This window comes from Cebus imitator, unplaced genomic scaffold (genome assembly GCF_001604975.1).
Source record: "Cebus imitator isolate Cc_AM_T3 unplaced genomic scaffold, Cebus_imitator-1.0 Scaffold45, whole genome shotgun sequence".
Lineage (NCBI taxonomy): Eukaryota > Metazoa > Chordata > Mammalia > Primates > Cebidae > Cebus > Cebus imitator.
Genome location: NW_016107360.1, coordinates 649,978 through 675,395, shown reverse-complemented (window position 1 = coordinate 675,395; position 25,418 = coordinate 649,978). Strand labels below are relative to the sequence as shown.

At 37.7% G+C, this 25,418-nt stretch overlaps 1 protein-coding gene across 1 annotated transcript in view; it reads right to left on the bottom strand.

Moving 5' to 3' along the window:
- The window catches only part of LRRC72 (leucine rich repeat containing 72), a 47,206-nt gene extending 36,642 nt beyond the window's left edge, over positions 1-10,564 (bottom strand). Inside the window, exons 1-2 of the mRNA XM_017526909.2 lie at positions 10,347-10,564; positions 5,191-5,264 (exon numbers count right to left, since the gene is read on the bottom strand). Of these exons, the coding sequence (XP_017382398.1) occupies positions 5,191-5,264; positions 10,347-10,436 (164 nt within the window). The 5' untranslated portion in view covers positions 10,437-10,564. The remainder of the gene's footprint in view (positions 1-5,190; positions 5,265-10,346) is intronic.
- Between the last annotated feature and the right edge of the window lie 14,854 nt (positions 10,565-25,418).

The window sequence follows — 25,418 nt, the reverse complement described above, 5'->3', positions numbered from 1 at the left end:
GATGTGGCCTGGAGTAGTTGAATCCCCTGTTTCTCATGGCAGAGATTGTGGAATCCAAGTCTATACATATATGTATCTGTTTATTTATCAAATGCTTCTAGATCACATATTCTGTGCCAGGTACTTTTCAAAGCACAAAAATATCAATATTTATTATTATTACACATATTAATTCATTTATGGTAATATTCTATCACAATGATTTTTAATCTTGGGACAGATTAGAAGGACTAATATTTTTCTAATTTTTATCAAAACATATATATTTTTTGAAAGCATGCTAACATTTCTAAACAAAATAAATCTTTTGTCACCAACTTTTTATATTGAAAAATGTCAAACCTGAGAAAAGATAAAGGAATAGTATAATGAGCACTTGTGTAACCATCATAATTTTCAACATATTGTCACATGCTCATTCTATCTATCTAGTTTACATATTTATTGGTTGATAATTTTCTTGGTGAATCATTTGAAAATAAAGTTGCAGGCTTATTGCAGATGTCTCAACCTAGGGAGTTCAGCATGCATATCTCCCATATCAGAGCACTGTCCTGAATAACCATGTCACCATCCTCACACCTAAGAAGATGAAATTGAATTCAGTAATATAATCTAATATGCCATTCATATTTAAAATTTCCCTGTTGATCCTGCATTTCTTTTGGTTTGTTTAAATCTTGTATCTTATCAACATACATGCATTGCATTTTTGGATGGCATAACCTTTTAGTCTTTTTAAAGGTAGTCACTTTCTTTTCTTTTTCTCCCTTAACATCAGCTTTTTGGGCTGGGCGCCATGGCTCATGCTTTGGGAGGCCAAGGTGGGTGGATCACCTAAGGTCAAGAGTTTGAGACCAGCCTGGCCAACATGTTGAAACACCATCTCTATTAAAACTACAAAAAGTAGACAGGCATGGTGGCATGCACCTGTAATCCCAGCTATTTGGGAGGCTGAGGCAGGAGAATCACTTGAACCCAGGAGATGGAGGTTGCAGTGAGCCAAGATCACGCCATTGCACTCCAGCCTGGGTGACAAGAGCAAAACTCCATCTCAAAACAAAAACAACACAAAAACCAAAAGACATTAGCTTTTTGTAGAGTCCAGTATAATTCTCTGGTAGAATGTCTCACATTATTGATTTTTTAATTATTTCCCAATGATCAAATGCAAGGAAGATCATGTCTAGCTCTCATTTACATGGGTGGTAATTAATGAATCACGTAAGGATGCAAATGATTTCAGTCTGTCCCACTCTTGAGGAAGCTAAATTCAGTCATTTGGTTAAGATGGTGTCTGCCAGTTCTCTCCACTGTAAAAGTACAAATTTTATAATTGGAAAGTCTTTCATGAGGTGAATATCTGAGATCATGTGTATATCTTGTTCCCTGACAACTCTTTACTCAATAGCTTTAGCTTTCCTTGATGATCCTTACCTGAGCCAATAGATTTGGGATTATAAAATGATTTTTTAATGTTCTTATTCTTTTTACATTTATTAGCTGCTATTCTTCTGTAATGAATATCTGTCTCCTCCTCTGCTTTCTCATTCATTCTCCTTCCCATCTTCCCTGAATTTTCAAGAGTTTTTCTTAATCCTTTATCGCTTAAAACAATTATCAAATTCTCCCTTTATAAAAGACTTTTTTCAAGCAGAATCTTGTGTCTCTCTAATATGTACCACTGGTTTCTTAGCACTTCTCTGGCACAACAAAATATTTCAGACTCTTCCAAAGCAACTTATTGTTATTATTTTTAGACAGGGTCTGACTCTCTTGCCCAGGCTGGAGTACAGTGGCTCAATCTCAGCTCACTGCAACCTCTACCTCCCAGGTTCAAGTGATCCTCTCACTTCAGCCTCCCAAGTAGCTGGTACCACAGGTACATATCACCACATCTGGATAATTTTTGTAGAGATGGGATTTCACATGTTGGCCAGACAGGTCTCAAACTCCTGGGCTCAGGTGATCCACTTGTCTTGGCCTCCCAAAGAGTTGGGATTACAGGCATAAGGCACCTCGTGTGGCCTCAAAGCAACTTGTAGTCAGAAAGTTGCACAAATAATAATACATTCTCACTGTAGATACGTAGCTTATTTCAGGGAAAGAGTACTTGGACCTTGGAGTACCCTAATATTGCAATGGGCAATAGTGAGAGTATGTTAACTTCATCTGTTCCCACGATAAATAGTAAAGAAGTCATTACATGGCTACATTAGAGTATCTAATGCCCCACTTGGAGGAATTCCCATAAAAGATTTTTATTTTATTTTATTTTTTGAAACTGAGTCTCACTCTGTCACCCAGGCTGGAGTGCAGTGGCATGATCTCAGCTCACTGCAGCCTCCGCCTCCCAGGTTCAAGCAATTCCTGTGCCTCAGCCTCCTGAGTAGCTGGGATTACAGGCATGCACCGCTATGCCCAACTAATTTTTGTATTTTTAGTAGAGACAGGGTTTCACCATGTTGGCCAGGATGGTCTTCAACTCGTGACCTCAAGTGATCCACCCGCTTCAGCGTCCTAAATAGCTAGGATTACAGGAGTGAGCCACTGTGCCCACCCCCAAAGTTATCTTAATACACTAATATGTTAAAAAGTATTAACTGTGTTGTTACTTTCATTAATTTTTTTGTAGTGGTAATATCAACGTTGAATTGTCATTGATTAGGTAATGTAATAAATTCAGTTTTTTCTTTTTTTAAATTTAATGAAAAAAATTAACAAGCCCACATCTAACATTATGTAAATTCACTTTTCAATGGTACTTTAACTCCTTCTTGTTGGAAGGGTTTATTCTGCACATAAGTGTGTCCTAAATCAATAACGGGCTGTTACACTCTAAGGTGAGGCCAGTCAAATGGTAATAAGAGGTAATTCTACTAACGATTACTATGACTCATGCTGACAATAATTTTCAACATCTTGTTGCAATGTATGTTCTCCCTGATTACTCAAGAACACATCAGTAAGATGCTTTCCATTTCCCAGAGTCAACAGAAACATGCAAATAACCCAGTATTCCAGTGTATTGGCATCTGGACTGGGAAATACTTTTTGTCCACAGCTAGATGAAATGGTAACTTAGTATCCTTAAAATGCAAAAGGTGTTGTCCTTCTCACAAGGAGACCATTAATTATCCACTGTCAGGTGGTCAATATCTCAATTTTTCTGGTATTTTAAAGCTATTCTTATTATCTACTATAAGTAGATGATAGTATATCATCTACTATAATGATTAGTAGTATACAATTCTCAAAATCATGGAAGATGCAATCTTTTGACCACATGAAGTATTTATTGTTATTGTAAAACTAACTGGCCTATATTGAGAGGCTCAAAGCATGACCTTAAATATGTCAGAATGCTCTCCCATACCTGTTCCATACTAAAAAATATATTTTTAAACATTTCAAAGTGGTCATCAATTTATTCCTTTACTACCAAGAGATTCAGAGCTATTACAAAGATAAACACTTTTCTCTGTACTGATAAGCATAGATATTTATTTATAATAAAATGAATATAATAATAAAGGATTTCCCCAAATCACTAGAAATAAAAGTGATTAAAATCATTGATAAACTAAGGCATTTTCTTTATAAGAAGCTGAATTCCAAAGACTACATATGAGCAAAAATATATCAAACCTATTTAAAAATAATACACAGAATTCAGAGGCATTAAAAAGCACAAAGCAGGGAGACTAGAATGTAGAAATAGGGTCATTGTGCTTAAAATGCAAACTTTAGTGTCACTCATTGGCCAGTGAGAACTGTAGTATCAGAATCTAATCTTATTTATAACTCCCTCTTCCTCTCATACCTGGGTTCTATCTCATTCTACTCTATAGAAAAACCCAATTTGTTGTCTACCGCCTTGGGGAATTTGAGGGGAATCAAAGTAGGTTGTTGATATAAGAGTTCCTACTTACCAGTAAAATTGGTATGGGGATTGTTAGAGGTTGTAGTATAATGGGGATTATTATTATAGTATGTGGTATAATGATTCCTAATAATTATAATAATATTAACTGTACTAATGCTCATAGAGTGCTTACTGTGTAGCAGTAACTTTGACTAACTTTTACTAACTCACCTATGCTTCACAACAACCCTGAGAATGAGGCAGTATAATTATACCCAGGGAATAGGGTTGCCAGATAAAATACGGGATATTGGGCTACATTTGAATTTCAGGGAAACAACAAATTTTCCAACTACTGTGTGAGACATACTATACTAAATAAAATTATATTTGTTGTTTCTATGAAATTCAAATTCAAACTGGTTGTCCTGTATACTTATTTGTCAAATGTGACAATCCTAACAGGGAAGTTATATGATATACCCAATGTTAGATATAGTGAACCCCAAGTTTCTGTTTGAAGAATCAGTATGTCAGTTACGTTCAGTTCTCTTATTCTTTAATTCTCCATTTTAAAGTTTGACATCCTTGTCATTTCAGTAAACAACCTTTTCCACCAGTTCTAATCAGTAGTTCACATCTGTTCTCTGTGCCCTCTGCTCTGTCCTGACTCAACCCGGTCACCTGCTCTGGTCACCTGCTCTGGTCACCAGCTTTGACCCCTGGCTACCTGCTCTGACCTGCCTGTAACTATTCTTCCCACCAGACAACCCACCCCACCCCTCCAGCTCATACCCCTGCTCCCTTTAAAATAGCCATTCAGGATTAGTCTAGACTGTGCAGTTGCCATGTAACCCTAGCCAGCAGGGGAATGACACAGCAGTAGGGGCAATCCTCCATCAGGAATATGTACTCCTTCTCCTGTCTTATTCCAGGTGAGTGCTCACCATTGTTCCATCTGTGAGCCGCACCCTTCTATAGAAAATTGCCTTGCTGAGGAAATTTATATTTGAGTGCTACTTCTTTTGCAGCACCAAAAATTTCACTTATAACACCAAGATCACCCAGCTGGAAGAGACAAAGCAGCTGGAAGAGACAGAGCTGGGATTCAAGTAGCCTGTTTCCATAATCTTTATTTTTATCAATTTCAATATCTTGTCTCTCCGATAGAAAACTGTGGACTCCAGCAAGTGGTAATATAATTGGAGTATGGTTGCCTACCCAGTCCTTGAGGGGAAAAAATGAAAACATTTGAATCTATGAAACATTATAACATGATCATGACAACATGATACTTTTCCACTTTTTCTGTTAAGTACACTTACTTTTTAGAAAGGAACAGCTCAAAGACATCATCATCCCTCTTGTGGCCACATATCTTTAGCTGATCTTCAACTGCCTGATAACATATAATTAATCTGTCAAACTACATTCCAATATACAAAAAAGCTGAGGCATTTGCAGTCAATAACAATAATGTCTACAAGAAGATCAAAAGAAAGGTGAATATGGAGGTAACCATTCTAAACTGATAAATGCTAACACTATAATTATATATTATTTATTCATCTTTGTGGTTGAATTTCATTACCCTCAATCCTGGGCACAGATGTTTAAATAATTTTAATCAGAGAGAGAAAAATATGTATGTGTACATATACACCAAATGCAACTTTTTAATTCTGTATGAGGCAAGGTAATTTGATCTTTAAATAACTATTCTTAAATGTTTCTTTGATCACGAAGAATTAGTGTTTCATAGATTTCCTATATAGAAGTCGCCCAGCATCAGGGTTGGAGGTGGAGGAAGTAGGATAAAATGTACATTATTATAGGACATTCTTTTTTGTGCCTTTCACATTATGCTTGGCACGCCATAAGTTCTCAAAAAATGTAAAATGAATGAATACATGTCATTTTTCTCTGAACAAATGAATAAATACATTTTTCCTTGCTTGGCAAGCAACGGTGCCTTCATTTTTCATGAGTTGCTAACATACTCACGCTGTGAGGATTTTTGGTGGAGAAGCAACTTTTATTCTCATAGGTTTTGTTTTAAAAATAAAAATTTAGCAACAGCTATTTAAATCCTTTGCTTTTCTTCCTTAAAGTCCTTTGCTAAATTATAAAATAACATTAATAGGCCACATGACCTGAAATAATATGAAAAAAGTAAGGTCTGTCTACAATTTGTCATGAAAAAGAACAGCTAACAAGACATGACAAAAGTGAAAAGTATAATCATTGTAATTCTGGAATCTGACAAACATTGTAATTATCAGAGTCAAAACAGTCACCAAATTTTAGCTTGGATTTGCTGTGAATGGTGAGGTTATAACTGAATTATAAATCTTTCTGAGTGATTTATGAAATTTTGACAGTGGTTTTGCTACTTGGTAGAAGACTTTAACAGGAGTTATATTTACTGTAACAAACATATTTACAGAAATGAGGAAGGTAGGTATCCTAGTGATGGAGAGCAGCTGCACATTTATAGTCCCAAACTTCCCTTGACTCCTTGTTAAGCAAGCAGAATCTAGGGGCTTGGAGCATTTATAGGCTCAGGTGTAGGCATTACCATCAGGGTGTTTTGTTACCCAGTTACACAAGCTAAACCTGGGGCTTGGAAAAACCCATTGGATTGGGCTTAGACATTCTCATCTGGGTATATTAACTTAAAGATATCAGCTATTATCCTCTACTATGTACAGTCAGTCACAACTTTGCATAGTGTTTGGGGTGGTTATAGCCTACCTAAAGAAGAATTAAAACGTGGCAGCCATCTATTAAAATTATAAATGTGCTTTTAAATTGATCCAGCCATTCTACCTCCAGGACTCAGAAACACACAGGTGCAAACACACAGGCAAATGTGATTATCACTGCTTATTTCAGCATATATTTTCTGTGGTTGTGAAATAGTCCCCATTAATTAGAATGCATGCTAAATTGACATGTGATGTCACAATGGAATACTGTGAAGTGGTTTAAAAATACAGAGAGGTGGTCTGATGGCTAATTTTATATATAAATTTGACTAGACTAGGGGATGCCCAGATAGCAGGTAAAACATTATTTATGGGTGTGTTTCTGAGGACGTGTTTGGAAGAGATTAGCATTAGTATTAGTGGACTTAGTAAAGAAGATCACTCTTGACAATGGGGGGTGGATATCATCCAAGCCGCTGAGGACCCCAATAGAACAGAAAAACAGAGGAATGTGAATTCATTTTTTCTTCTGGAGCTAGGACATCCATCTTCTGCTTTTAGACATCAGCATTCCTAGTTCTCAGGTCTTTGAGCTTGGACTAAAAGACATTAGTGGCTCTCTCCTGGGCTCCAGATTGCACACAGCAGATTGTGGGACAGCCTCCATAATCAAGTGAGCCAGTTCCTCATAATAAGCATTTTTCTATGTATCTCTATATATCCTATTGTTTTCTTTCTCTGGAGAACTCTAATACAAATGGATATCTAGATATCTAAAGATATCTAAAATATATTTATAAATAGAAAAGTAATTGGCAGTATAATATGTGTAACAATATTTTTGTTAAAAGTCATATTTATATGTATACAAAATGCACACTCTTCAAATTATTAGCCAAAGTCATCACTTGAGATCATGAGGGACTTTCACTTTCTAGGCAATATATATTTTTAGTGATGTTTTAGTATTTTACAATAAGCACATGAAAGTAATGCACATTTTGAAAATTTTAGCCATAGAATGAATATTTAAAGATTTAAATCAAATTTCAAAAAATATGAGGTAAAAGAGAAATGGAATGTATCAGCATAATATGTAAATCACTATCATAATTATTTATACAAGTTTTTATCACAGCATGTTTCTTTCCAATCAGTAATTTTGCATGAATCTGATACAAAATATTAATATCAAAGTGTCAAGAAACACAAAAATGTGCCAGTTCATATTTCAGTGAATCTGTGGTGGAACAATTCCAGTTCCCAGTCAACACGCAGTTTCACTAGTCACATGCCTTCATCTAAAGGAATTTAATTAAGTTTGCCAACTTATAGAGGGACAGTTTGTGGTCTCTTAAACAATTACTATAGTAACATTAAAAAAAAAAATCCCCAGTATCTTCAAAGCACAATATAGTGAAGCACAGTAGAATGAAGTATGCCTGTACTGTTAGCTTGGACTTGCTGGAAGATTTCTGGGCACAACTGACAGTCAGGTTGGGCCTTAAGAGTTGAAGCAAAATTAGAAATGGGATGTTGGTGGAAGAGGAGACTAAATGCACAAAACAGAAGAAGCAGAAGAATGTGTAAGGTATATGGGGCTGTACAGCCTTAGGTTGAAGTAAAAGGCATGTGGGAGCCAATTGTGAGAAATAAATTAAGAAAGGTGGGTTGGACTCATATTATTTATGCCAACTTTGAAATTTAGGATCAGAAGTGTGTACTTAATCAGTGCCCAGAGAAAACCTCTTCAGGCCTTGAGAACTCTAACTTAACATCATTTAATTTTAGATGATATATAAACATGTATATGTACATACATATGAAATATATATATTCCAGGTCACTATATGGTAAAATTCATGTAAGAAAGTTTAATTCGGATTTTTTCCCAGGATAACGATATCAACACTTTTATACAATATCGAATATCAAGTTATTTCACAAACATGTTTCCTCCTCTGTTGGTGCCCTTGGTTTGTTCAATCACGTAACACATGTGTGGTTCAGCATTGTGCTCACTTCTGGGGCAATAGGAAGATATTACTGGGTTTTGATCTTGAAAAAACGTGAGAAAGCTAGGCATCAGGAGGATGACTCTAGCAGTGACGTGTATGGGGTCCTGGGGTAGAGTGAGAACTGTAGACAGGAAGCAAGACTGCCTCTGGAAAATGAAGTCCACCAGCTAATGAGCCTGCCCCAGGGTGGGGGCAAGTGTGAATGAGCAATGAACAGATATGACATGGGGCATGTTTAGGGAGAATGAATGGGAACTGGCAAGTAAATGGAGGCAGAGACTTAGCAGGAGGGAAGTCACAGGTGATGATGATGATGATGTGGTAACTTGATGATCAGAAAGGTGACTAGGAGGGAAGACAGATGCAGCTGAGAAATGCTGAGATTGAGGCCCTGGTGGAACATACAGGTCAAGGCACCCACCAGAAAGCTGCAAATGTAAATGTGGAGCTCATCAGAAATCTCATCACGGCAGCTGTGCAGATCTGATGAGTCAGTTAACCAGAGGAGGGTGGGTCTAAGGAAGATTATGATGAAGTGTCTACATGGAGAGAAAGGAGAGGGAAGCATGTTGGAAAGGAGACAGAGGAGGAGGGTTGTCAAGTGAGGTGGAGGAACAAAAGGACAGTGGAGGCAGAGGGGCATTTGAAGAAGGTACATTTTCGATCTACAGCACTATATTGGCAGGTGAAGGATCTCACTCAGAAAAGGCACTGAATTTGGAGGGAAATTTCAATAGCCTGAAGAGGGGGAAAAGTCAGATTTCAAATTCATTGGCTAACATGAAAGGAAAATAAAAAGAGTTCATCACAAAATTGGGATGTGAACAGTTCTAGCGTGGGGAGAACAGCAGCTGCTTCCTTCACCACCCAATGCCTGAGGATCTAGAAGCAAAGGCAAAAAAAGTTTGAAAATGGTAGGATTATTAAATCCTAGAAGAATAAGGTCAGTATTAAAACCTACAGAAGAAAATGTCTTCTCTGATGATAAATTCTTATTCCTCCATGCAACACGCAGGCACAAGTTAGGACTTAGTGTGAGGAGCTTTCAATTCATCACAGAACTCTCAGGTTCGTTTAATAAACGCCCCCACCCCCACACCACCACTTTGCAGATGAGTCAGAGAACTCCAGAAAACCTTGGTAGCTTGCTAGGTCTTACCTGTCACAATTCTGAGATTTTTTTTTTTCCCACCCAAATATTCTTTTAATCATTACCTTAGCGGCTCTCAACTCTGCTTGTAGGGTTCATCAAGTAGTGTTTCTCTTCAAGGTGTCGATTACACTTGCTGGGGACAATATATCAGGGATATACACACACACACACACACACACACACACACACACACACGTTGGAGAATTAGGACTGCAAAATTTACTTAATCTCCATTTCACTTAATCTCCAAAACACCATAATTATATATGCAGCAGATGTTGAGTTGCAAAAGGTCAATGCGAGCCTATTACTGTGGATGGGGAAGTCCTCAAACCCCCACCCAGGAGAATAGACACTTCCAGCCCAGGCGGTGCAGAGTGGGGTTTGCCACCGCTCATTGCTGTTCACATCCTAATTTTGTGCTGGACTCTTTGTTTTCCATTTATGTTAACCAACTAATTTGAAATCTGGCCTATCTCCATCTTCATGCTACTGAAATTCCTCTCCAAATTCAGTACCTGCCTGGAGTCTTCAGAAGGAGTTGGGGCCCTGGGGCAGGGGGCCTGAGGGGCTGGTGGCCTGGGAATGCAGGTGCCGCTTACCCGGCTACTACTCTGTAGGGCCGTTTCGGACGCTCTCCGTAGGCTCCAGCATCGGAAGGCACGGGGCACCGGGATCTGGTCCCAGGACATCAGCACACATGGGCAGCCAGCAGCAGCGTGATTAATCCGGCCGCTCCCGCCTGTGACACGGAAGAGAGACTTGGCTTGGCGCGCAGCTCATTGTTGGGTTACCAACAGTTACTGCATTCCCGTTGACTGAAAGCCAATCCACAATGGGGAATATTTGAAGCCAAACACTGACTTCTGTGACGTTTGCGCGTATGGCCCTGCAGCACCCACGCTTCTGCCTTGGACACACGCATGTTACCCCTGAGTGCGGTGGATGCCAGGAAGAGGAGGATCAGCTACGTCCGAGGCCAGGAGGAGGTCAGAGCGCCTCAACCGCAGTCACCCAGTAATCATCGCTTTGATTCAAGATTTGAATATCAGAAAATTTCGGTTTCTGAAAATTAGATGTGTGTGAGGACCACTGGTCTTATGTTCTGGGTGGGTGGTCGAGGAGGTGCCCTGCAGAGTCTCCGTGGAACTTGAAGCAAAAGGATAAAAGCCAGTACTACTTATCATGTCTCTATTTAAAAGTTTGACATTTTGTTCATCATGTGTGTTATTTGCATACATTTTGATTTTTTAAAAAATATTGCGTCAAGATATTTATTTTGATGCCAGGCATGGTGGCTCACTCCTGTAATCCCAGCACTTTGGGAGGCCAAGGCAGACAGGTCACAAGGTCAGAAGATGGAGGCCATCCAGGCCAACATGGTGAAACCCTATCTCTACTAAAAATACTAAATATACAAAATACTAATAATACAAAAATCAGTTGGGTGTGGTCACACACTTGTAATCCCAGCTACTTGGGAGGCTGAGGCAGGGGAATCACTTGAACCCAAGAGGCAGGGGTTGCAGTAAGCTGACTCTGTCTCAAAAAAAAAAAAAAAAAAAGGAGATAAACTATTGTTTAAGTAGTTTCTATCCTAGAAATAAAACTCAAATGTGAGAAATAGTCCACTGAGAAGGCATATATAATAATTTATTGGCCCATTTTTGCTGTCGATATGTGTTATAGCATTTCAAATATTATTCATGAATATGCTACATAAAAAAATTAAAATGCACAATACTTGTTCAGTTTTCTACATTACACAAATGTGACTTTATAATCATATGCAAAATAGTTTTAAAGAGCATCTTGCAGATGTAAACTAGTCATCAGTTAATTAATCACATTTAAAATGTTTTTCCTTTATTTTTAGCATTTCACCTTATATTAAAAAGGTAATTTTAAAAAACCCTATTCTTGGGAAAGGAACTCAAGACTCATTTATCATAAGGTCTTAACATGTTCCTTCTTCAAGAAAAAATTAACAGATCACAAAGGCTAAAATAAAGCAAATTTAATTATGGAATGTCAAGGATGGAGGTTAATGAAGGCATTTTTTTCGATAAAGCCTCCTTCCCAGCCATTCTCACATTGGTGACATGAAATTTTTACAAAAGAATTATTCCTAGTAGAGTGAGCAGAGAGAATTTTACTTCCATGGAGTAGGATTATAGCCTGAGGAATCCAGCCTGAAATTTTTAAAATTCATGTAAAATATGCATTCTTCTTTACAATCAATCTTGTTTTAATATAAAAATAAAGCGGTTCCCCTAACTCTCCTCAAATCTTTGTGTAATATTTACACTGAAGCAAGACACCCTGTGTTTATCCTGTGGCTTTACCTCCCTGGCTTGCTGCCATTGCCTGCAGGGGTACGCATACCCCAGTTTGAAAGCTCTGTAATATCATGTATGTGGATTTGGATGAGAAGAAAGAATCCTCTGCTCCAAGTCCGGGCATGTGGGATTTAGTCTCAGCTCTGACATTAACTATTTGTTGGCCACCTTCAAATCACTTAATGTCTTTGGGCCTCAATTGCTTCAATAGTAAAAGCTGGAAGTTCAGTTCAAAAAAACTTTTATTTAATTAACTCTCCTATACAGGTAGTGTGTATTGTTTACAAAGTAGAAGATTCTTCTATTGGTATTGAACAGGTTTTTAAGAATAAATTTTCAGTAAAAAATATGTGAGAAAAAAATATGCATGTGATGGCTATCATTAAAGCTACATAATTTAAAAATATTCTTTATATAATTTTTTCTTGAATAATTCCTGTTATCAATTTAGATATTGTTTTTCTGAGTAAAAAACACGTATTAAATAAAATGATCATTATCACTCATTTTCTACTGTGTAAAATGAGCATAGAATAAACAATATATTGGCCACAATCAATATATATATTCTTATATCACGTGTATAAAAAGATATATCTGGCCAGGCACGGTGGTTCATGCCTATAATTTCAGTACTTTGGAAGCCAGGGCGGGAGAATCACTTGAGGACAGGAGATCAAGGTTGTGGTGAGCTATGATCATGCACTTTACTCCAGCTTGGGCAACAAAGCAAGACCCTGTCTCTAAGAAAAAAAATTAATAAAAATATTCAAAATTAATAAAAACATGTTTTTATGATATTCAATGACCAGATTATCAAAATTTTCATTGTTATAAGTTTAGATAAAATAACATCCCATTTTATTTGATAGCTACAATTCTTTTTGTTGTTTATGTAAAATGCAAATAACAATGGAATATTGAGGGAAAATTCTCCAGGAATATCTCCTGTTATTGAGCATAAGCAAAGCCACTAACTGCCTTTGGTAAGGACTACATTTTCAAGGACATTTGTACAGCAAACAGTTTTTGAAGCTACAGTGTCTACCCACGGCCTTGGTAGATATAGTGTCTACCTTCAGAGCAAAGAGTAGGTGTTTTGTTTTTGTTTTTTATACTCAGCAGTATAATAAAGATAATGTCTCCCTTGCTTATTATAAAGGTAAGCTCTGGTAACTTACTGCCTAGTGTAAAAGGTCTGGCTTCCTTAAGTTCAACTTTCCTCTTCTGTAACACAACCCACTCTATGTGCCCATATCATCTGGCCCATTTCACATTGCCCTCTGGAAATTGTAGATAGGAGAATTGGTGGAAATACTAATATTTTGTGTATGCCATTACTGTGAGTAATAAGCTATCCTCTGTCTCAGAAGTATCATTTGCCAGCATCGTGAAACTGTGGTAGGCTAACTTTTGCTTCTGTGTATATAGGTAGATATTAAATGAGATTAAACCATGTAATTTGTTCTTATTTTTCATTTTTCTCTTTACCATCTCATGAACCTCCATCTTTTCAAGTCAGTGTACATAGAATTACAAAATTGAATAGTGGCATTATGTACCATTGTAATGTATCTTGCAGTTTATTTACTTATTAAGCCGTTGATAAACATTTATGTTGTCCATGTTTTTGCTATGACAAACAATGTTGTAACAGATGTCTTTGCACACCTGGATTACTACTATTCCAGTAGCTGAAATTCCATCATGAGATTATTGGATCATATATGACAATGCCCCTTTCTGGATAGGGTATCTTCCTCTATTCAATATCAATTTTCTTGAACTTTGCAATCTAATTGGAGAAATTTTTAATCTCAATGTTTTGTTTTATATTTATTTGGCACAGTTTACTATCTTTCCAAAAGGTTATTGGTCATTTGAACTTTTTTATGTGAATTGTCTTTTCATATTCATTGCTTAGCTTTTAACCTCCAAATGCCAATGAATAAAGCTCTGCAAGTTGGATCTATAAAGTGTTTGCCATTTATTTCTTGAAGTCACCAATGAGTGGCTTCAAGTCATCTTGCAGCAACCTGCAAAGCTGTCTTCTCTTGCCCTTCTCTTCCTGGCTAATGCCTGCTGCCCTTCAGAGTATTGAAATAAACTTCATTTCTCTAACCCCAAGTGCCCTTTGCTAGTCTCTAGGGTCCATGCCCTGGATGCTATGACCTGATGTTCTAAGTATCAACTTTTTTTTTTTTTTTTTGAGTTATTAGAGTGGTGATGGGTTGTGAGCTGATAGGAGAAGCACTGTCTTTACTCCAAACCCATACGACACTTTGCCATCAAAGTTCTGAAGAAACACAGCTTACATGCAGTTTTTTTCTTAAGCTCTTTCAGGAAAGCAGCCACTTCCATTTCTTCCATATGCACCTCATCTCTTTCAAAATTTGTGCACAATCTCTCAAATATCTACCTTTATAGGAACAGAAACTGGTTCAGATTTGTAAACATTCCTACACTGGCTGGAAAAGCTAGATGCCTGTAGATACAACTTCAGCTTAACTAAAATAATAACAATAATAATAATTTTAAATTCCAAACCAGGACAGTTTCAGTGTGATTTCACATTTTCTCCCAAGAATAATGGGTCTCCATGTCTAAGCTCTGTCCATCCTCATAAACAGCCACCCTTTGCTTATCCTTTGGGTCTAGGGGAGCACATGCCTGTCATTTCAGGGCCCTAGGTAAAGAGTGTGAAAAAGATGAGGAGATAAAATCTCCAGTAAGCACTGCTTCTCCTCCAGTGAGGAGGTCCAAAGCAGCCTTTCTAAATCATGGAGCCAGGGACAAAGTAGTCTAGCCTGAAATTAGAGATGGAACAGAATGGAAAACTCCAATAACTTATAGAAGTTAACTTCCATTATGCCTGAAGCCACTGAAGTTACTAACCCTTTCCTCACTTCACTTAATTTAGACTTGGTGATCATTATTGAAAATTATTCTCTAACAAAATAAACTAACAGAGAAGTCTTGTGAATGTTAGCAGGAATGCCACATATTATCACACATATGATATGAGAGGCAGGCATTCGAAGCATAAATACTCTAGAAATATATAGATACACACATGCATAAATATATATGTGTATGTGCACACATGTGCATGTGTATATTTAAATGTGAGTGTATGAGTAGGTATACATATACACGATCATATACACGTACATGCATACATGCATGCATGTGCATGTGTGCACAACCTCTGCAATACTCTCAGTAACCTCTGCCTCCTGGTTTTCACATTCCTGTGTGATCCCTTCGTCTTGCATGTAGGCTGGATTTGTGGACTCACTTCTAATGAACAGAATACAAAGGATAGGATATCACTTCCGAGATTAGGTGACAAAAAGACTGTGGTTTCTATCTTGAGCACCTCTCTCTCTCTCTCTCTCTCTCTCTCTCTTGCCTATTCAGAGGAAAACCAGCTGTCATGTTGTAAGCTGACCTATAGGGAGACCCACATGGCAAGGTATTGAAGTCTCTGGCTAATAGTTGGAGAGGACTTGAGGCTTGTCAACAGCCAAGTGAGGCAGCTTTGGAAGTGGATCCCCACAAAGGAAACCTTGAGATAACCACATCCTTGCCCTGGATTTCAGCCTGGTAGGGGACTGACTGGAGACATCCAGCCAAGGAACTCCCAAAGTCTTAACATTCAGAAGGGAAGATATTAAATACTGGTTGTTTTTCGTAGCTGAGTTTTGTGATAATTTGCTATGTATATATCTATATATGTATATTATTAGTTATTATATATATATTCTATGTAAATTAAAATTACAAATATATGTAAGACCCCAAAAAGACATTTCTCTGGTCAAACTCAGTTTTTTTCAAAGTAATCCTTACCCTTGCCTGTCTATGTAGTAAAAATTTGACAAAATTTCTTTCTCAATAATTGCTGGGTTACTGTTTAAATCTAGAATGACAGATTTACTCTTGGAATGCCACCTGCATGGAGCCTCCAGTTCAAATGTAAAAATAAAATTTTTTCCCATAAGAGATAATAGTTTAGAAAATATTTTTTAATGTTAAATAATCTAAGTTGAATGTTGACTTAAAAAATCATTTGCTAGAATGTATACTATTACCAGGTAAATAAACATGTTTCTCAAAATAATCTATGCTGGCAAGGTCGTGGAGAAAAAGAAACACTTATATATCATTGATGGGAGTGTAAATTAGTTCAATAATTGTGAAAGGCAGTGTGGTGATTCCTCAAACAGCTAAAACCAGAACTACCATTTGACCCAGCAATCCCATTACTGGGTATATACCCAGAGGAATATAAATATTTCTACCACAAAGACACGTGCATGCGAATGTTCACTGTAGTACAATTTACAGTAGCAAAGACATGGAATCAACCTAAATGCCATTCAGTGATAGACTGGATAAAGAAAATGTGGTACATATAATACATCATGGAATACTATGCAGCCATAAAAAGGAAAGAGATCATGTCTTTTGCCAGAACATGGATGAAGCTGGAGGCCATTATTCTTAGCAAACTAACACAGGAACAGAAAGCCAAATACCACATGTTCTCACTTGTAAATGGGAGCTAAATGGTGAGAACTCAAGAACACAGAGTAGGAAACAACAGACACTGAGGACTACTTCAGGTTGGAGAGCGGGAGGAGGGAGAGGAGCAGAAAAAAATAACTATTGAGTACTAGGCTTTGTACCTGGTTGATGAAATAATATGTACAACAAACCCCCATGACACGAATTTACCTATATAACAACCCTGCACTTGTATGTGCCCCTGAATCTAAAGTAAAAGTTAAAAAAAAATAAATATTTTTCTTACCTGTTTATGAAAAGCTTTGCAAATGTGCTACATACTTTAAAAAACATGGAGACAGTGTAAAGCACAATTATTACATGAAATATATTAACTTTTTTGAGGTCACACAGCTAGTCAGGCTATCTTCAGCTATTCTCTCCTTAATGATCCTTCACAGGACTTTTTTACTCCCTTTTTGGATTATCTTTAAATTTTATTTTTAATTTCAGTAGCTTTTTTGGGGGTACAAGTGGTTTTTGGTTACATGGGTGAATTGTATAGTGGTGAACTTTGTGATTTTAGTGCACCTGTCACCCAAGTAGTATACATTGTACTCAATAGGTAGTTTTTTAAATCCCATACCCCTTTCCATCCTCTCCTTTCTGAATCTCCAAAGTTCATGATGCCACTCTGTATGCCTTTGTGTGCCCATAGGTTAGCTCCCACTTATAAATGAGAACGTAGGCTATTTGGTTTTCCATTCCTGAGTTAGTTCACTTAGAATAATGACCTTCAGCGTCATCCAAGTTGCCGTGGAAGACATTGTTTCATTCTTTATTTTCTGGTTGAAGTATTCCATAGTGTATCTATACCACATTTCCTTTATCCACTCGTTGGTCAATGGGCACTTAGGTTGGTTTCATATCTTTGCAATTATGAACCATGCTGCAATAAACATATACATGCAGATGTCTTTTTGATGTGACTTCTTTTCCTTTGCACAGATACCCAGTAGTGGGATCGCTGGATTGCATGGTAGACCTGCTTCTAGTAGTAGATTATCTTGACTTATGGGTAGCTTATTTTCTGGAACTCATTGCTTCTTTAATCCTATTACAGGTTTCTTATTCAAAATCTTTGCAAATCAATGTATTTTGCTACTTTTCTTTAATTCCCTAAAAGTCTTGGCTTCTAGATTTTCTATCATCTTATATTCTCACCAGAAGTTGAACCAACACAGGTAGATAAAGAAAGTTTCCTTAACAATTTTTGTAATGTATTATTTAAAGCTTCCCAATATAAGTATTTTTAAAGGTTATATTTTTCAAAAAAAAAAAACAATGATTTTTCCTGTTTTCTCATGGAACAGACTGTCATGGGATAAACAGTGGTCCCTAGCTTCTATTTTCCCAAATAAATAAGTAGAACATATTATTGGGATTATACTAGTAAAGGTTAATTATCTTCAAAAGAAAGAAGAAAGATTTTCATCTGCCATAGTTTTATGTTAGTACTCGGGCTGAGGTAGAAACAGAAGCACGAGGTTTCACATTAGGATGAGTCGGATTATGTTCCCTTAGGTTTGAAGTGGGCCCTCCCACCCTTCTGTGAGAGGCACTGACTGTTTTGAACACACAGAGAGGATTGGCTGGGATGTTTTGAATTGAGGATCCCAAAAAGAAAGAAGAGTCTTGGGAACAACTACTAGCTTTGTCATGAATGTTTGCCCCATCACTAACGTTGAGTCCACAAGCAAGTTTTCATCAGCTGGGGTTCAGTCTATTATTTCCTGTCTGTGTGTTATTAATTTGTTCTGAGTTATTTTGACTCATTTTGGTTATTTTTATAAATGTGTTATTTGACTCATTTATTTGGTTATTTTGTCATTTAACCAAGTAAAGGTAATGAGGTTTTTCCTAAAAAAAATATTGGGATATTATTTGTTAACACATGGGTTTCACTATCTATTAACCTATGGGTTTCTCTGATTCTTTTTAACTTAAGCATTTGAAGATAGTGGGATTTTCTTCTCCATACTCCCATAATTTTTAAGGTAAATTTCAGAAAGAAGAATCAGCTTGGAAGTCATTTTCCTTGTAGTCCTGGAATTGTTTTGCAGATGATCTCTGTTAGCAGCAGCATTCGGGATTCTTGGTAGCAGAGTCTTTGCTGCTCTCATTTACAAGCTACCGTGGCAGGAAAAGACTCCCAAACCAGTTCCAGGAAGCCTGGTTCACCATGTGTGGCCAGACATGGGCCATCAAGCGATTTAAAGTGTTCTTACTATATGAAGAAACTGTTTAAGATAATCTGGCATCCTTCGTTTATTATTGATTTAGCCAGGCAGGCTGTAAAATTGACTGAGTTCCAACCATAAACCACACACTCGACCAGGGACTGGGGGATGTGAATAAGACAGTCTCTAAGGAATGACCATTAAGAAGCAGATAGCCTGAGTACCCACAGCTTTAAGCCTACCTTAATTGTATTTGGTCTGTTTGATATAGACTGGCAATCAAATGGATTATTAAAGATGTTATTCTTATCTCCTTAGAGCCTGAAGTGTTTCAATTGCCTTCATGCATAATTCCAGACTATCTTCCTTAACACATTAAGCGTGTGCTCTTTGTGGCCTTTATTCTGCTGCTAGGTTCTTATTAATGATGTTTTCATTACCACCTTCTCACACAAAGCAAATAGCAAAGTTCAATAATCATATTAATTAGAGGCAGTATATGTTGGAAAGTAGTTCAAAAGAAATCTTTTTCATAAAAAATGCAAAGATATTGAGAGATTTTGGCAGAGAAATTTCAAGGCTTTTAAAGTTTTAGAAAATAGTTTTTGATTCATTTGCAGTTATAACAAAGGAAGAAAATCTCTTTCACACTTGCCAAGAAGTTGGCAATTTTCCATAAATTTGGATAGGTTAGATACATTAGCAGTGAATGTAGGTTCTGTCCAATTATTTACCATTTATCAAGTGATCTGAATAATTCAGGAAGAAGTAGAAATCAAGATGAAGTCCACCAGATCACCTATGACTTGCGTAGGTGATGGCTGTAGGTGGCTTTTGTTGGAATGCACTATTAAAAGTTGGCAGAGGGATAAGGAAAGAGAGTGAGAGACAGAGAATAGAACAAAAATAAAGAGAAGGAAGAGAAAGAGAGAAGAAGAAAAAATGAAAAGAAAAGACGATTGCAGAGAAGAGACAGCGTGAAGAAAAGAAATGAGAGGAGAAAGGATGCGAAGAGAAGGGAAGGAAAGAGGAAGTTTAATATAGAGAAACAGGTGTGAGGGAAAGGAAGGTGAGAAATAGAAAGAAGGGTGGTTAGGAATTATGCTGCCTTTTGATCCCCCTCATCTTTTGAAAAGAGGATGTCCTCTTTGTGGACACTGTTTCATTCTCAATTCCACGTCTCAGTGAGGCTGACAAACATAATTTGCTATACTCCTGGCATTAAGGGTAGGATTCTGCCGGTATAAGCAGAATAATCCCTCCAGGTTTTTCAAATTGGGACTAAAGAGAAAGGAGCAGTCTATTGTTTGTGATGAAGCTGTGTGCCATAAGGCCTAAAATTAACATCATGTGTTGTTTTAACACGTGAAACAGAGAGGACTTTCAATGGCCTAATCGCAAGTTCCCCTTCCTGTTTTGCTCTCTTATACTGTTGTCTATCCCTGGGTAGCAGGTTCTGCTTTCTGTCTTTATGAATTTAGCTATTCTGGGCATTTTATATTAGTGTGATTATACAATATATGACCTTTTATGCCTGGCTTTTTTCATTTAGCAAAATAGTTTTGAAGTTCACATACATTGTCACATGCATCAGTGCTTCATGCCTTTTTATGACTGAATAATATTCCATTGTATATCAGATTCTGTTAATCTGCTCATCAGTTGGTGAATATTTTTGTTGTTTCTACCTTTTGCCTTTTATGATTAGTGCTGCTAAGTACATTTGTTTACAAATCTTCATTTAAAGACCTATTTTCCATTCTTTTGGGTATATATCAAAGAAACTATTGAGTTGTATGCTAATTTTATGTTTAGCTTTTTGAGGAGCCACCAAACTCTTTTCTACCATGATGGCAACATTTGACACTCTCACCAGGAATGTATGAAGGCTCCAACTTCTCCGTTCCTCACCAACATTCATTGCAGTTTCGATTTGTATTTTTCTCAGGGACTGATTATGTCGAATATCTTTTCATCTGTTGAGATTTACCTATCTCCCTTTGAGAAATGTCTATTCAAGATATTTACCCATTTTTTTAGTTGAGTTTTCTTTTAGTTGTTGGGTTGGAAACGTGCTTTATCTATTCTGAATAGTAGTCCCTTATCAGATATGTGATTTGCAAATACTTTCTTCCATTCTATGGCTTGCTTTACAACCTGATGATTTTGTACAGACTGTTTCTAGTCTTTCTCTAATTAATGCTAATTCAAATTTCTTCTACATGTATTGTTATTGAGTACTCATGTTCTATATTATTCATATAATGAGAGGTTTTATTAATGAGCCAATAAGAATAGGGACTATATGGCCCACCTCCCAGGCAGTTTCTGGTCTAAAGGTGGGGACTTAAATTGAAGTGGACTTGACAGCTTTAGTCACAGCTCTTGGTCAACCACACAAGATAGGCCAATTAAAATCCCTCCCTAGAATGTTTCCATTGTCTTATTAAGCAGGAGTCTTCCAGGTACAATAATGCATGAGCCTAAAAGCTGCTATCAGCCATGCATCTTCTAGCATAGACAGTAGAAGAAAACTAAACTAATGCAGAGAGCAAGAGACGATCAATTCTAATAGTGTTTGAGTCCTTCATTCTAGTTAGCTCCACACCTGCTTTTACTGTAGTTTAGTTATGCAAGTCAATATACCACTCTTTGGATTTAAGCTAGTTTGCATTAGATTTTTCTACTTTAAATCAGTAGTCCGACCAAGTCAGTGATGGGGTAACATTATCTTGTGGAAGTAGCTCACAATATCATCGCATTTCGAATTTATGTGTCATTTCTTGGGTCTATATACTGCTCATGTTGATTCTAATTTTTGCGGTCATACTTGCCCAGAGTTTGCATCTTTTGACCTTTTCCATTATATTAAGAACTAATAGAAAAATTGAAGTTATTTCTAGAGGAATTGGTTTTTTTCCTTTCTCTCTTTTTAAAAAATTTTCATTAAAATTATTGGACAGCTGCCAAAAGCTTGAAGAACAGCTGCATTTTGTGAATTAATTAAATGTCATAATCCTGTTTGCAGTTTCTATCAGTAACTGGAATGATATAAAGAGGCCATTTATTGAAAAGAATGTGTTGTGTAATTTAATGTATGCTAGCTGTAGGTGGTCTAAAAACATTTTACTGCATTCCTACTTTTACTCATAAACTTTTAACATACTGTCACTAAAGTGTGAATACCATTAGACAAAAGGAAGTCAACTAAGATCTTTATATGGCATTATTTTAAATAATCCTTTCTGTGTTTCCTAAGTCAGATTGTATAGCTAGCTAATCCATTTACTTATTGTAATATTAGGTGGTGAAAAATGTCATGCATCCTGTCTTTGCTATAATTACATACATTCCTTTTCAGTTTCCTTTTGTTGACTTTTGTTATATTTTGTACCATAGCTTTAGTAACTAGGATGTCTCTTGGGGGAAGAAAATCCCTTATTTCCGATCTTTGTCATTTACAAATTAATGACTCAAAGAATTACGTGTGCACTTCCATAATTGTTTGTCTTGGTGTGGCCCACAATGAAAATTATTTCCACTATCAAAGTTATGCTGTTCGCTGACATAATCTTTTGGTATTTTTGTGTTTTTTCTAAAAGTTCAAGAATTGTCTGTCGGAAGTCCCTTGACAAGAAAATTTACCAAGAACATTATTAGATTGGTAAACTTGACAGTTTCTTTGCTAAGAAATGCTAGCTTTCCCAGCTTAAATTCTTCCTACCCTACAGCTACTTTTTAAAATCTTGTCTCATTTTTTTTTATATATTACTCTTGTTTGAACAAATTTTTTTTTATTAACTTCATTTTGTTACTTAGATATGGATCACACCTAAACTGTACAGCTATGGTAACATAATAAGTTCATGCCTTGTATTAATTATGGACATTTAAGAAACTGCATTGGCCAGGTTCAGGTCTGTAAGCCCAGCACTTTGGCAGGCCGAGGCGGGCGGATCATGAGGTCAGGAGTTTGAAACCAGCCTGGCCAACATAGTGAAACCCCATCTCTACGAAAAAAAAAAAAAAAAAAAAACTAGCTGGGCGAGGTGTCAGGCACCTGTAATCCTAGCTACTCCGGAGGCTGAGGCAGGAGAATCACTTGAACCAGGGAGGTGGAGGTAGCAGGGAGCTCAGATCTCTGCACACCAGTCCAGGTGACAGTGTGAGACTTCGTCTCAGAAAAAAAGTAAAATAAAAAAAGAAACTCCATGTAGGCCCAGCATGGTGGCTCATGTCGAGCATGATGGCAGGTGCCTGTAGTACCAGTTACTTGGGAGGCTGATACAGGAGAATTGCTTGAACCCGGAAGACGGAGGTTGCAGGGAGCCGAGGTGGTGCCACTGCATTCTAGCCTCTGCTTCTTTAAAAAAAAAAAAAAGAAATAAAATAAACTCTATTTAACTGGTGGAATGACCCTGAGGCTCTTGTCTGCAATCCCACATGAGACCCTATGGGCAATTGTAAAGCCTGGCTGTGGCTTTCTCCCGGTTAAGGGGAGGCTTCTAAGCTCTGAGTTCTACACTGCTTATCTATAAGTAATCCTAGCTGCTATTTCCAATAACCCAGGATGTAAGTCTCTATGATTCAGCGTGTGCAGAGCTGCTAGAAGACTCACTGGCAATGATATGTGCTAAATGTGAAGTAAAGGTATTGTTACCAATGAAAATGTTTTTATTACAACATGAGAACACCAAGATCTACTTGTTTAAATAATAAACAAGTGTCTTGAAGATGTAACATGGCGGGGGGGAGGGGAGGTGAGGGGGCTGGCGTACTCATCTCCAAAAGGTCTTTGTCCTCTCTTACCCTGAAGACTGGGGAAAGGGGCCCCAGAGACATGGTGAGTTTGCCATTCAAATAAATATTGTGGACCCAAAGAGTTTTGCAGAGAGCGATTTATTAGGCAGAGAGAGAGAGAGAGAAGGAGAGAAAAGGAGAGACAGCGCCTACACTGCTGTGGGAGAGGATCCAGAGAAGGAATCCATACAGGTAAGGAGTAGGGGAGTTTTAACCCTGGAGTTATTCTGTCTCATTCATATTCTCCAATGAGAGGAGTTCTTTCAGACTTCTGCTGGAGTGATTGATCTTTGACTTTGATACTGGATTGGCTACTTGGTTCACAACTCGGAGCTACAGAGGCCCCTCCTCCTAGAGCTTTTGGCGGGTTTTTTGAACAAAGAAGCCCATCTGGATTTTTCCACCTAGTCCGAGAGTGAAACCTAGACAAAGAACTTCACATTTGAAACCCCTCTGGTTCCTGGATGGAGGGGTGGAGCCAGGAAACTCCTGCCTTAGAAACCTCGCCCCTTGCGAACTGGGAAGAGCCTCTCACTTCCATCAGCAAGAAGTTTAAAGGGAGAGCAGTTTTAGGTTCCATACAATCAGGGTCAGAGCTCTAAACCTCCGCTATTAAAAGTTTTAAGTCCTACATTCTTCTAAGTTGGCTTTCTTTTCAGCTTGCCATTCTTCATCATGAGGTAACCATAACAGTTGCAGGATTCACATCCTGACATGTCACTCTTGAGAGGAAGTAAAGGGCCTACAATCAACGGTCACCTTCTTAGGAGAGACGAAAAAATAAACCCCTTTTCTTGAACCCTTCCCTTGTAACTTGGTTCTCTGGAAATCTGGTTCTTGGCCCTCTCCGACCCCAGCAAATGGGGAAAGGGACCTTGGTGTCGTGGTGAGTATTACAGCTCAAATAGAACGCATGGACCCAAAGAGTATGTGGTAGTGCGGTTTATTAGGCAGAGCGAAAGGACAACTTCCACAGTGTGGAAGGGGACCTGGGCCAGATGCCGCTGGAGGCTTGGACAGCTGGAGCTCATACCCCTGAATTATTCCCTCCCCTTTCTTGTTCTCATCCAATGAGAGGGTTTTTTTTTCAAACTTTCTCTAGATCAGTTGATCTTTGAATCCTTTACGGGATTGGTTACTATTTTAAAACTCTGAGTCACTGAGCCTCTGCCTTTAGGAGCCAGAGGCAGGAAAATTCCTACACTGGGAACAAAGCCTCTAGCAGCCAGAGGTGGGAAAATCCCTGCCCTTGAAACAAAGCCCCTAGCCGACCCTGGAAGTTCTTCTGATACAGTACCTCACCCTGAATTGTTTCCTTCATGCATCATTGGCCAGAATAGAGTCACATGCCCTCCAAATATCAATCTTTAACCAGTGATATGATATTGCAATGACTGGTAGATAATTAAAAATCAGCTGGAGCTAGGGATGCCTGAGCAGATTGGGTGGTCAGTTGAACAATGAGGCAAGGTTTCAGATTGGGAGGAGAAAATGATGTTGGTTAGAACGGATGTTGGCGGGAAAAGGTGATTTCTCCCCAACCATTGCCCACTCCATTCTGAACAGACAACATCCTTTTCTTCTACTGTACTGTTTTCTATCCCATAGCAGTAGAAAATGCTGATTTTATAGTTCTTCCTACCTCTAGTGCATTCCTGACATCTAACTATCATCAGTCCTTGGTGATTCAGCAGGAGAGAACCTCTTTTCCTGATGTTATTTCTGTTTGAGAGAATCAAGAACATAGTCAGGGAGCTCTGCCTAATCATTGAGTGATTTTTTTTTT